Source organism: Penicillium brevicompactum (genome assembly GCF_028827555.1).
Source record: "Penicillium brevicompactum strain IBT 35665 chromosome Unknown utg000006l_segment0_segment0, whole genome shotgun sequence".
Classification (NCBI taxonomy): Eukaryota; Fungi; Ascomycota; class Eurotiomycetes; order Eurotiales; family Aspergillaceae; genus Penicillium; species Penicillium brevicompactum.
The window spans coordinates 4,902,088-4,914,551 of NW_026623209.1; the positions used below are offsets into that span (position 1 = coordinate 4,902,088).

The 12,464-nt window shown below is 49.7% G+C and overlaps 6 protein-coding genes across 6 annotated transcripts; 3 read left to right on the forward strand and 3 right to left on the reverse strand.

The window, feature by feature from the left end:
* Positions 1 to 176: 176 nt before the first annotated feature.
* Positions 177 to 2,213, reverse strand: N7506_010073 (putative MFS transporter; the record flags this gene model as incomplete). Its single annotated transcript, XM_056959366.1, has 7 exons — positions 177 to 410; positions 468 to 572; positions 629 to 1,345; positions 1,400 to 1,471; positions 1,524 to 1,815; positions 1,868 to 2,081; positions 2,138 to 2,213. 7 exons carry the CDS (start codon positions 2,211 to 2,213, stop codon positions 177 to 179), a joined length of 1,710 nt encoding a protein of 569 aa, XP_056808756.1.
* A 1,022-nt stretch (positions 2,214 to 3,235) lies between these two features.
* N7506_010074 (GNAT family N-acetyltransferase) lies at positions 3,236 to 4,174 on the forward strand (the record flags this gene model as incomplete). Its single annotated transcript, XM_056959367.1, has 3 exons — positions 3,236 to 3,281; positions 3,353 to 3,804; positions 3,857 to 4,174. The coding sequence occupies 3 exons, from the start codon at positions 3,236 to 3,238 to the stop codon at positions 4,172 to 4,174; spliced, it is 816 nt and encodes a 271-aa protein (XP_056808757.1).
* A 40-nt stretch (positions 4,175 to 4,214) lies between these two features.
* On the reverse strand, positions 4,215 to 5,713 carry N7506_010075 (Zn(II)2Cys6 transcription factor; the record flags this gene model as incomplete). The annotated part of the gene is made up of 3 exons (XM_056959368.1): positions 4,215 to 4,979; positions 5,026 to 5,288; positions 5,335 to 5,713. 3 exons carry the CDS (start codon positions 5,711 to 5,713, stop codon positions 4,215 to 4,217), a joined length of 1,407 nt encoding a protein of 468 aa, XP_056808758.1.
* A 459-nt stretch (positions 5,714 to 6,172) lies between these two features.
* On the forward strand, positions 6,173 to 7,579 carry N7506_010076 (uncharacterized protein; the record flags this gene model as incomplete). Its single annotated transcript, XM_056959369.1, has 1 exon — positions 6,173 to 7,579. One exon carries the CDS (start codon positions 6,173 to 6,175, stop codon positions 7,577 to 7,579), a length of 1,407 nt encoding a protein of 468 aa, XP_056808759.1.
* Positions 7,580 to 7,877: 298 nt separating this feature from the next.
* Positions 7,878 to 10,325, reverse strand: triA (uncharacterized protein; the record flags this gene model as incomplete). The annotated part of the gene is made up of 3 exons (XM_056959370.1): positions 7,878 to 8,048; positions 8,106 to 8,561; positions 8,622 to 10,325. 3 exons carry the CDS (start codon positions 10,323 to 10,325, stop codon positions 7,878 to 7,880), a joined length of 2,331 nt encoding a protein of 776 aa, XP_056808760.1.
* Positions 10,326 to 11,821: 1,496 nt separating this feature from the next.
* On the forward strand, positions 11,822 to 12,454 carry N7506_010078 (uncharacterized protein; the record flags this gene model as incomplete). The annotated part of the gene is made up of 1 exon (XM_056959371.1): positions 11,822 to 12,454. One exon carries the CDS (start codon positions 11,822 to 11,824, stop codon positions 12,452 to 12,454), a length of 633 nt encoding a protein of 210 aa, XP_056808761.1.
* Between the last annotated feature and the right edge of the window lie 10 nt (positions 12,455 to 12,464).

Below are 12,464 nucleotides of genomic sequence, written 5' to 3' on the forward strand. Positions count from 1 at the left end.
CTATAAATTCCTTCATTGGAAGAAGCTCATGCTAGATGTCTGGATATACAGCTTCTTGGGACCACTAGATGAAACAAAGAGCCCCCGTGAAAAGTCGAAATAGAATATCTGAGAAAAAATGCACAATGACGTAGAAGTGCAACGTTCAAAGTTGCAGTCATGGGTAGATCGAACACTTAGCCGTGAAGATTGCCAAAGCTGCGATAACGAGCCGCGAAAGCACGGCGAGCGGGCTTTCCCCAGAGTACCATAGGGATGATAGATGCCGTGACACCAAGACTGATCATTCCACATACAATGAACATGTTTTGAAGACCCTGGCGCTCTATCCAAGGCGTAATTGCAAAAGGAATCCCAATGCTCACTGTATTGCGCATGAAAGCTACTGCGGTAAATGCCTCGCCGGTGGCCTAAGAATCTTGATCAGTATGTTTCTCGCCTTGGTGTCATGGTAGCCAGCAACATACATCCTGGTAACTATCCATGACCAGAACCAAAGCTGCATCACTGATACTACCCAGGCCAAAGCCGAAAAAGGCACCAGCAATGTTTGGATAGATCCAGTGCATTCCCTGTTGGCGAGTTAGTATGCTTTATCATCAATCATGTCGAGCTGGTTGAGCCTCACTCTGGAGATGGTAGCACCAAACATTATAAGGCCACCAGCCATCATGATTGCCGGAAGATGAAGGATGTAGAGCCTCATCTCGGGCTCATAGTAGCCATTGTTGCGGCGTGCATAATACAAAATCGATCTGTCGCCAATGAACCCACCATACACAGCACCAATGATGTTCCCGATTAGGGGCCCAGCGCTCATGTAGCCGATTTGTTCCGGTGAAAAGAGATATGGAGGCTGTGGAAATGTCAAAGACAAAACACTAGATAGCACTGTCAGCCAGGCGACCCCGGCAGCATATTGTAGAGATGTAAATGCCACGGCAGGAAAGACAAGAACATTGAATGGGCGGTAGAAATGGGGCCAAATTGGCTCAGGTGTTGGGGTTGTCAAGGCAAGTCTCTTGCGCCATGGGTTTCTGGGAATAGTAGGGTCCAAGACGTGATGAGAACGTGTTTGCTCGGTCACTGTTGGGTCTTTGAGTGGAGGCGAACGAGCTCTTTGTAAAGGTGTATCTTTGCTCTGATTATCTCCCAAGTCGTGGGTATTTGTATCTTCCTCGACGTCACCAATATGGCCTGTCAACAAAGGGACGTACTTGGTCTCCTCGTACAGGAAGACAAAGCATAAGAAGAGAATGACTGTGAAAATTCCCATTGTCTGATAGGAGGAGCGCCAGCCCTGTCGTGTAGCCTGAGCGCCAGCTGCCATGGGGGTCAAAAAGCTCTATGGACGGATAAATCAGCCTGTGCCTTACGGCTGATTGCAAGGCGAACTCACCCCAATCATGACACAACTCATGTATAACCCATTCATGGTCCCTCGGTGGTGCACGAAGAAAAGGTCCGCTATCTGTACCACAATTAGTGTGACGTCTTACTACCCGATGTAGGGTTCAATTTACTGTTATCTCAGCAATCGATTCGTTAGTTGCACCTGCTAATCCTTGCAATAGATTGGTAATGTACAGCTCTGTCAAGCTGTGCATCCTTGCGGTCCAGAAGGTTGTTGCGAGCATGAGTGCCGTGGAAATGATGTAAACTGGTCGTCGGCCGTACTTTTTCGCAAATGGAATAAAGAAGATACAGCCTGTGGCTAACCCCACAAAGTTGACAGACATTGCTCGGTTCAATTTCGTGTAGCTGACCTCCAAATCGATGGTCATCTGTTGCCAAAATATGGCTTGTACGGTCAGTCTGCAAAATGACTGTTCAGTAAAATGAAGCAAGCTACCATGATTTGACTCACGCGGTAAAAATGAGTATGGTCATAGCCAAAACAATTGTGAAGTTGACAGATTTTCGAGCTGTACTCCAATTCTGTGCCGTGGCATCAATAAGTATACTTCCAAGGTTTGTGGGCTTGAACCTGAAGTTTTCACTCACCAAAGGCTCATTGGGATCAGAAGATGGAGCTGGATCAAGAAAGACGATTGGCTGACCATGCTCGTCGGTTTCATTGTCTGTAACCAGTCAACCTTCAATGCACATGTTTTCAACAGCACACAGAGTATGTCACCTCGAATGAGCTTGAATGTGCCTGGTGGCTGATTTGCTTCGTCCTCGAAAGAGGAAACGGCACGAAGATCTGCCATATTCGGAACTCCTCGAGTTATAGTGTAAACCCGAGAGCGTGATTTAAACTGCGGTAATTTTATTCCACGGGGAATAGAGAATTGAGCCTGATAAGCAACAGTTTGATAGATAAAGGTGTGATATCAAAGTGTGTGTCGACTTGCACGTGGAGTTAAGATTCCCCGATCCAATTGACAATGTAGAGTCGCAGTAGTGATAAACTCGAACAACAGAGCACTCAGCGAGGCCTTCCAAATGCTAAATAGTTCAACCCCAGATCGTTACGAATGCGACTGCACATGATCAACGTCTATAGTATCTTCACTTCAGCGCCACAGATAGGGTCTAACCTTGGAAGGAGATAAGCCAACAAGCACAGATCCTGACGACTCGAAAGATGTCGCATCACAGAAATACGGAGCAAGTGGCCACAATCCTCGGCTCCATGATCGACGTTCCTATCTTCAATTTTAGTGCTTTTCCGTAGCGTCCACTTGCCTAATTCGGTTAGAAGAAGTATTTGACTTTGGAGCATCTGCGTAAGACTGGAAAACAAGCGAGGGGACATAACTGGGGGTCAACGTATAGTTTCTATTGCCACCATTAAGGTCAAAGCAATCAATGGCTGGCAGGAACGAAGCGGCAGTAGAAAGGCAGTTGATTGCCGTCCATAAGCCGGGTTGTGCGCTAGGACGCAGATATTGACACGAGCAAGGCGGGGAAGCTATTAAACTTGATATTAATCGTCAATAATCATACTCCACATCGTTGACTCTAACTGGACTCTTTATAGACTGTACAGGCTAAAGCCGAATGCTCGATCCACCGCTGTAAGCGGGAGGTGGACGCAATCTAATGGGTGTCAGAACACTTGTCCCAAGTCCGGGGTAAGCTCAATCTATGCATCATTTTCGTTCAAGGAACTTTTTGCTGGACTGATAGTCTCGCGAGTACTTTCCAACCTAGGTGTCGTGTCAAAATGATCTCTTTCTAAAGTTATCACTCTACAAATTTGCTACTAGCAGCACTTCGCAGCCCCGAGATGTCTTCCACTAAGTTCAAGGTCGACCTTTTTCCAGTCCGCGAAAGTGAGACCCCATTCAATTGTTTGCATTTGGGGCGCTTTGAACAGATCAACTAATGCAAAATCATTGCATAGAGCACTGCATCCCAGCTGCTGCGCGAACGATTCACAAATCGTTCTCATCGGATCCTTTGATTCGATGGCTGCGCCCTAATGCAGTTCCATGGGCTCATCAAAACACCAGCACATGGAATTGGCAGTATCGACGTATCCAGCACATCATGTCAAAGGGAGAAGTTTTCAGATCGATGGGCGTTGAACAAATGGCAGTCCAGTATCCGCAAAAAGGACTCTCTCAAGAGCCAGCAATCGCTACATCTGACAGAGTTAATTTGTCTGATCAAAAGCTTCCAGCATCGTTGTGCGGCGAAGATAATTCAAACTTTGACGATGATGCTGGCGCAGTAGTGTTCCTGTTCCCACCACCAGGTCGAATAACATGGTCGATTCCGCGTATATGCTTGGCGTGCAAGCTGTGGCTGTTGGACTGGTTGAAACCTGCACATGATAGCGGCGCCAGAGAGAAGGTAGGCCAGACTTCTTGTGTGCCAACTCAATTATTCTGATCTTTCTTATTAGCGTGTGGAAATACTTCTAGATAAGCATGAAGCTAGCTTGAAGTTGCTACAGACACGGTATCCTTCGGACAACTTGTGGTACCTGGAAGTCGTCACTGTGCATCCTTCACTCCAATCACGTGGATTGGGCGGAGGTGTGATGAGATGGATATTGGATCATGTCTACGGTGAGCCAATTTATCTCGAGTGCACGCGCAAAGAGAATGTTGGGTTTTATGAAAGCTTTGGCTTTGAGGTTGCCGAAGAGGTTGAAATGGCGGAAGAAGGTCAAGAGGATCTGTTCAAACATTGGGTGATGGTTCATCCAGGAAAATCATAATAGAAACAGTCAGGTAATGAGACAGATGTATAGGTGATCATCATAAAAGCCCCATCTCAATGCCTCTCTGTCGAGCCAAATCATGGACACTAAGACTAGGATCTGCCCTTTGCCAGATTTCTTCCAATAGACTGAGAAGAATCTCACACTGATGAGAGGTTCTGAGACTGGTTCGGATCATCTGTTGCCATTCCGGCTTGCGACAAAGCACATAAATCTCCAACCCGGCTATGAAAACAGGAAGAATGATCGCGTTCCTGATGTAAGCATCCTCGAGTGGCCTCTCAATGGATGCAAGGCGAAGAGCATCGATACTGGCTAGAATGCGTGCAACTAGGACGGTGGTATCTGCCGGACACTTAGCAGGCTGTCGCCATGCTGAGATACTTTCAGGCAAAGGTACATGGGCTTTGTCTCGCCGGAGTGTCAAAATGCCAGCAAGTCGGTGTGCCTCCCACAGATAGCACTGGAGAAAGCTACCTGGCTCGCCGGGCCAGTCCCAAAATGTTTGCTCGGTCGTCTCTATTCCAATCCCGGCAAATATATCGAGTAATGTACGTGGTAACCCGCTCACAGGCTCTACACCGTGTCTTGGCGTGGCGAGCTGGCAATATCGGCGCCAGATTCCAATATGTGGGCTTTGACGACCAACAGCGGAACAATGAAGGTCCATCACACCCATGACCTCAAGAAGATGGAGACGAAAAAAAGACGGAGATGGTCGATCTGCGTTGTCGAGACCGTCGCTTTGCAGGATTCGGTGCATGCCTTCTAGATGCATGGTCCAGGGCAAGCCATGCATTAGCTGGACAGTGTCAGAACTTGATTGGCAAATTGAGGAGATAACGCACGCCAATGCTACACAGCAGGAGTCCGGATGTCAAAGTAGCATCGGAAAGAGTCGTGCTACACGCCAGTTCAGATCTAAAAGTTCTCAATGCAGTGTCGAAGTACTCGCAGAATTGAGGAGTGACGGTACTAGATAGCGCGAGCTGAAATGCAATGCAGATAGGATATAAAGCGTTGGACTCCTGGCAAAGCTGCGGCAGTCGTGGATGAAGCATGCTATCTCTGGCCGTCGTTGAATGGAGCGTATTGATGCCATCATTCATAACTGCGACAGTCAGTACAAGATCATATCATCTCTCTGAGATGCTCACATTCATCGAAGATTGCATCCTCGGCTTCAGTTCTTCGAGCCTCCAATTGGCTTCCATCTGTTGACAAATCAACACGAAATCGCCTCATAGTCTCAATGTACTGACCAGGGTCCCTAGCCCTATTCTCCTTCTCCTTCTCCTTTCTACCCAGATCCCTCTGCCTCCCCTTCTGCCTCGGCGGCACAGAATCCTGGATGGGCTTATCGGCACCAGTAAATCGTCCCCGCGACGCAATGCCGGCACCCCATTTCAGCCGGACTTCATAGCCCTCGCAATCAACCCTGCGCTCTCTGCAATTCTGACACGCAGGGCGCCCGTTATCACAGCGACGGCGTCGTCGCTTACACGTCCAGCACCCTGTATGTGAGCGCGTCAACATTCCGAATGTAGACCTTTGGAGCTGTCGGGGGAAGCGGGAACATTTATCTGCGGGGGGCAGATCATGCGGGTCTGCCGATACGCGTCCACTTGCCGTTTTGGGAATCTCAAATTCGAGTATATATCTAGTCTCTCGATTTGTGTCGCTTGCTTGAGTAGTGTACATATGCTTTTGGCTTTTGTTTCACGTTATGTCGTTTCAATCCCCCGTTGGGAAATGCAGGACGATCATTGATGGCCTGGGCACGCTTGATGGTCTGCAGTACGCCAATGGAGTGCAGCAATTTTGTGGAATCCCATATGCTCGTCTCTCGAAGCGCTGGACGCGTTCGATATTGAACAGTTCTTGGGAGAATGGCCACCACGACGGGACCAAGTTGGGGTATCACTGCCCCAGTGGCAACCAATCTTTGATGGCTCCGCTGATATGAATGACTCCAGAAATGACTGCCCAAGCCCAATGGTCGAAGGCGACGATGCAGATGAGCTTGTCCCTGTCCCGTCATCTGCACACCTCCCGTCTATCCAATCCGTCGATGAGCTCTCCGGGCTGATCATGAACATCGTCATCCCACATACCCCCAAAGAACCACTGCCCGTGTTCGTTTACGTTCACGGTGGCTCTCTCCTCTATGGCGGTGCAAACCTACCAATTTTCGATACAGTGAATCTCGTCTCTCATAGCATATCAATCAAAATGCCCATAATATGCGTCAACTTCAACTACCGCGTCGGAATCGGCGGGTTCCTCGCCGGCTCACGCATCGCCCATGAATTGCAAAACGATGGACATGCCGGAAGTGGTAACTTCGGCTTCACCGATCAGCAAGTTGCCTTTGACTGGGTCCAGACCTACATCGGATCTTTCGGCGGTGACGCCCAGAGAGTGACCGCAGTAGGAGAATCAGCCGGTGGCATCTCAATCAGTAACCAACTGATCGCTGCGAATCCTCCAGCTTTCAACCGTGCTATTTGTATGTCTGGTCTTTCACCTGCGATTCCTGCTTGGACAATGGAGCAGCATGATCGCTTCTTTGAGACTGTCTGTCGGCACTTTGATATCGACCCGGATGTCGATGCTTTGGAGAAATTGCGGGCTGTTCCACAGCAGGAGCTAGCAAATGCCTCCCCTGCCATCCAAGGTGTTCCGTCTGGTACGGGGAATCCATGTCTTGACGGCTGGTTTTATCGTGAGGATCCAAGTGAGATTCAAGTTCCTCCACCTTGGTTGGAGGGTCTTATGATTGGCGATACCTACCATGAAGGTATCATCTTTCATATAAACTTATTAGACGAAACCTATTCCTCGATTCGGCGGATTTTGCAACGCCATATCGGGAATGATTCCGAGACTGACAAAATTCTGGCTGCGTATGAGATTTCTGAGGATTTGGAACAGGATTTCCTGCTGGAGCGTGTCGAACATATGTGTGGCGATGCTTTATTCAAGGTTTTGAATTATGCGACGGCGCAGGAATGCCGGCGTCAAGGTATCTTGCAAGACAGATTGTTCTTGTATCATTTCGACCAACGATCACGAATTCAAAACTCCTTTGAGGGTACAGCATATCATGCACATGAGTTACTTTACCTGTTTGGAAACCTGGAGAGCGAGATGGATGAGAGTGAAAAGAGAATGGTGCGGGAGTTTGGCTCTGCTTGGATTCGATTTGTAAATGGAGTTGCACCGTGGGATGAAGGTGAAGGGAAGTGGATGGTTTGGGGGCCTGATTCTCGAAGGGAGGTGAAGACTGAGGATGAAGACGAGGCCGTGAGAAACTATACTCGGATGGATATGGTTTTGGCATTGGGAAGCTGGAGGCAATGGCTTGCCGGGGTAGATGCCCTGGTCAACAGACGGCAATGACGTGGGAATAATCCAGCCAAACGCAATTCCGGCCTAAACTCATCAAGTGAATGTGCCGTGCAGATTTTTGTACGTTACTCAGCTTATTATGAAGATGGAAATGAATCAAGACCAAAAGATGGACTGGGATGTCTAGGTCAATCGACCAAGCACAAAACTCTGTAGGGATTGATACACACTTTTCTATGGTAGCGTGTGCCTTTATGACTGTGAAAAACCATATCTGCAAAAAAGGAAACCAGAGATGCTGCCAAAGGGTAAAGGATATGAAGTAAATAATACAGAGGGAGAAAAAGCATCATTGGGGGACAGCTCTTGCCAGCACGCGAATATTATCCACGAAGCCCTTGACAAGGTCCTCATACTGGTTCTGCGGGTCACCCGCGATAGCGAGCTGACCCTGGCGGCGGAGCTCAGCGGCCGACATCTCAATTTCAAGTTCATGCTCGAACTCGTTTCTACCCGGTTGCTGCGATGTGGTCAGAAGACTTCTTTTTCGGGGGTTACACGGGGACGGTGAACTTACATCGCTCTTGGCCACTTGGGTCAAGTCAACCTGGTATGCCAAGTGGCGGTAGCTCATGCGATCTTTGTTACGATCGCCTCGTCCGCCTTTTGTAACTGCGGGATCTATCACGGGGAGATTGCTGATGTCGCCGGTGTACTCCATTTCGAGGTTGACGCTGACGCGCCAATCAACTGTGGTTCGTGGACTGCAAACATCTAAATCGGCCACTCGACATTTGACGATCTTGGCCAGAACTTCTCCCGTTCGCTGGTCGGTTGTTACTCGAACCTTGGGTTTGTGTCTCGGGTTCAGATTCTGGCGGATGATCGGTGGGAGCTCTGCGGGTTGGATCTCGTAGAATGTGTCGCGTTCTTTCGTGTGCACATAGGCGAGGGGGATACGGGATGGGTTTTGTTGGGGGAGTGACGCTTTGACGGTGTCATTGAGGAAGTTGTTCATGGCTCGGTGTTGTTCCTGTGGAGAGGGTGATTAGCAACAGCCCATGCATTGGGGTCCATGGTACTTGACACTTACAACAGTCATTTTGCTCTCGAAAGAAGTCCGGAACCGTCCGTTCTCCTTGTTGATCACGCTCTCAGTCAAGACAGGAAGTTGGATTCGATCTCGACTGTCCATGTCAATGACGTGACCCAACTTTGCCTCGATTTCAATGACAGTTCCTTGTCCCACAGAGCCTGCATCTCCCGCGTTCACATCGGTTCTCATCACTACATGCTTGAATAAGAAATCGCCAAGAGTTCTGGTGATCTCCTCGTAAGGGATGACACCGGTGATGGACGGTTCCCAAGGGCCCAGCGGCCCTACTGAGCCTGGTGCTTGCACACTGGCCGTCTGTGGAACCGAAGGAGTCGTCGCGGGGGGCACACTGGTTCTAGGTGAAGGCACAGTGGGTGGTCGGTTGACTCTTGCAGTAGGTGCAGCAGCCATTGTGGAAGAGGATCTTCGGCGAGCGGCCCCAGCCCATGATTCCAATTGTGACTGCCGAGCGTCTTTTGGAATTGGGGGAAGCGGGTTGGGGATAATTGGGCATCGGCCTTTGGTGCGAGCCGTCCGCTGAGCGAAAATCGGAGGCTCATTGTACCGTCTTCGCTTCTGTCTGGGCTGTTGTGCCTCGATATGAGGCTCGTGATCCACTTCCATTTTCAGTGGATGTGCGCCTCGGGTGATTGCAGTTGAGGGGGAACTGTTCACCTGACTCGCCGGCACGATAGGGGAGGTGGAGAATTCGGAGCCTGCCGTGCTCGGCTTTTGTGTCGTAGGGCTCTCTAAGAACACTCGATCCTCAGAGGAGCGAATGGAAGCGGGTGGTACTGGGTCTGATATTGCGGCGATGCTGTTGTGACGCGAGGCTGTATGCGGACTCGCACTCTCGAGCGAATCTTGTTTGAGGGCGGAGGAAGGGTGAGGCGTGGTCTCGGAGTGTCGAGAGCTTTGAGGAGAGAATTGGGTTTGAGTCACAAGAGGTTGAGCGTGTATGTGGTCGCGTCTCAGGCTCTCCTGAACGAGTCTTGGACTGGAAAGGGGATTGCGCGGAGAATCGTGTCCATCGAGCCCCGAGGAAGGCGGGCGAATCGTCGACGGTGATTGACGAGAGGCAAAAGCAGGAGGAGGGCCTAAAGGAGTCCCTGGGACGGCTTGATGGGCAGATGGTGAGAAATGTTGTGGGAGAGGTTGTGATGCAGCAGGGGGGCTGCGGAACGACTCGGGTGGGCCTCGGGGGTTTGTCACTACCGATTGAAGGGATTGAGAGCGCTGCTGGGATCGCTGCTGAGCGAAATAAGTCTGCTGTTCCGGGTGATGCGGTCCCGCGCTGGTTGCTTGTGGTGTATAGGGTGAGACAAGGGGAGCACTCGGGTGCTGAGGATGCGACCCGTATGCCGGCGCGCCAAATGGATCACGCGAGCCAGAGCCGTACGGGATCGAAGCCTGTGGAGGTGTTGAGCTTCGCTGAGAGTTCGCTGTAGTATTGATTGTTGGGCCCGAGTTGAAGTGGTATGGCGATTGAACGGATGCGTAAGATGAGCTTCGTTCTGGCGAAGCGTGATGCGGGTGCTGCAATGGAGGGGGCTGGGTTGGTTGTGAAGAATACTCAGAGTAGGAGGCAGACTTCTTCGCGCGTTTCTGAGAAGTTTGATCGGAAATGGGCGAGCTGGCCGAGTTGCTGGGAGGTGGAGGGTTGGCGCCGCCGTCGGTGTTCATGATCGTGCGCAAATCCATCGTGACTGCACCCACTTCGGTACCACTTCCACGCGAACACTGTTATAAAAAGATGCACGCGACAAGCGACCGCGACATCCAGGTTCTTGTCGCAAGATGCCGGAGAGCAGGATAGCGGCGGGACAACGAGCTCGGATGGACAAAGAAGGGAGAAGTTCTCGACCGGAATTGCGCGAATCAGGGAGAGAGGATCATCGCCGTTTTAGGGAACTAACATCTATGCCCAATGTAGTTCGATCTTGAGGTTTTGATGGAGCAGGAACCAAGCTGAGCTCTTAGTTGTTTTACATCCTGGAAAATTGCCCAAAGCTGTGGGAAATTGAAGCTGAACCGATACATCCGTATAAGCTTGCTACTTATGTTTCAGCTACGAGATGGTTTTTGACTAAAACTCCTTCATGGATACGCCCAGCACATATTCAATCCTTTCTCGGCTTCATCTACACTCCAACTGACCTCAAGGCGTCTGTGAAAGGCCACGGTTGTGATCTTTGGCCACGAGCGTGTCTTGGCATTGACACCTGAGGCAGAATGACCACGCTAGGCTGCTTTGGGAACTATATCAGAGGCGTTTTCTCTTTGCTGAAGACTTGCAAGAGTTGCAAGAGGCTATAGGCGTCAATCTAGTTCACTAATTGGGTCATTTCCTTTTCTTATAGTCAAGTCAACCAGTTGGCGTTCGCTGCATTTCGTCTGCATTCAGCATCCGATCTTCTCGACAACATTACTTGTGCTTGTACGAATTTCGTAATAGTTTGACCGTTGTTTGCTTCTAGCCTACTTTCTCAGGCCTCACTCCTGGGCAACCATATATATAGACCCCCAATTGTATTCCTTAAGCCTGGAATCAAATCCTTCCAAGGTTTCTGATCTCCTTCCTTCCCTCATTCCCGACCTGTTGTCATCTGTTTATCCAGTCCAGTCCAACCACTATGGATTCCAAATCCTCAAATGAACTTCCTGGTGAGTGTCTTTCTTTTGAAATCTGATCAAATTTAAGTGGCTTACATCTCTCAAAGTGGGGGAAGCGACCAAGGCTGAATAAGTCGAACAACGTGGAAACAACAGAGACTGTTCGCTCTAAGCCATGGGGTCTTCTTGATAGAGGTATTGTATATTCTATGACTCTTGTCGTCTTTGTCGATAGCCCTGAAGTCTTTGCCCAGCTGATACTTTGATTAGAGGGTTGGGGCCTAGATTCACTTGGGAATATAAACCATTCCCTGTGCACAAGTGACAGGCAACTTGCACTTGCCCAACTGCCCCCAGCGCGCAACCTTGAATGGGTTCAGCCTCTGTCGACAAACTTGAACCACGTCACAAGTGCATCGAAGAGACGAGTGACGTCCTTGTTGGGTCAACGTTCAGGTATGAAAGTGCCACCGGGAAAGGAGTGCGCAGCGTGTGTCCGAAAGCCTGGCCCATTGAAACATTGTGTAATTCATAATGGAGAAACTCCCGGAAAATCTTGGAAGCCTATAGCAAATGGCGGTTGTATGAATTGCCACTTCCAAGGTGTTGCCCATCACTGCAGTCTGCGCGTCCTCGCGGCTTCTATGAATTTGTGGTATGTTCAATACGTCTACCCCGATTTCCGGCAGCAGCAATTCCCTGTCTTAGTTGGGAAGCCTGTCGGCAATTTGCTTAATGATCGAGCCACAATTTCCATGGAACAAAAGGCAGGTCCCTCTCCTTCCTCAGTTCAGCGCTTGAAGAGAGGCCCTTCGTATTCCGAGCTATGGTATAAGACTCCGCTGGACAATGCAGCACTTGCAAGAAAGCCAAACGAGATGCGCATCGTGCTTGAAGAGCTTCGAATGGTACAAGCTCGCATTGAGTACGATATTCAGAAGCTGTTACTATTTGTGGGAGATGACGTTTTGGACGAGAAGACCCCCGGACAGGGCAATGCATTCCATGAAGCTGGTTCTGATCAAAACGAGGCTGGCTCTGATGATGACTTCGCGACTCCTAGCGATGGCACTTCGGTGGGAATCAGTACTCTTGCTATTAACTCCCCGGTTTGGGAATCGAATGGCCATGAATTTGAAGGTGATGACATTGAGGGCCAAGATGCTGATGAAGAATATTCCGTTGCAAATGACACTGATGCCGTGTCGGATATTTAGAGGTGACAAT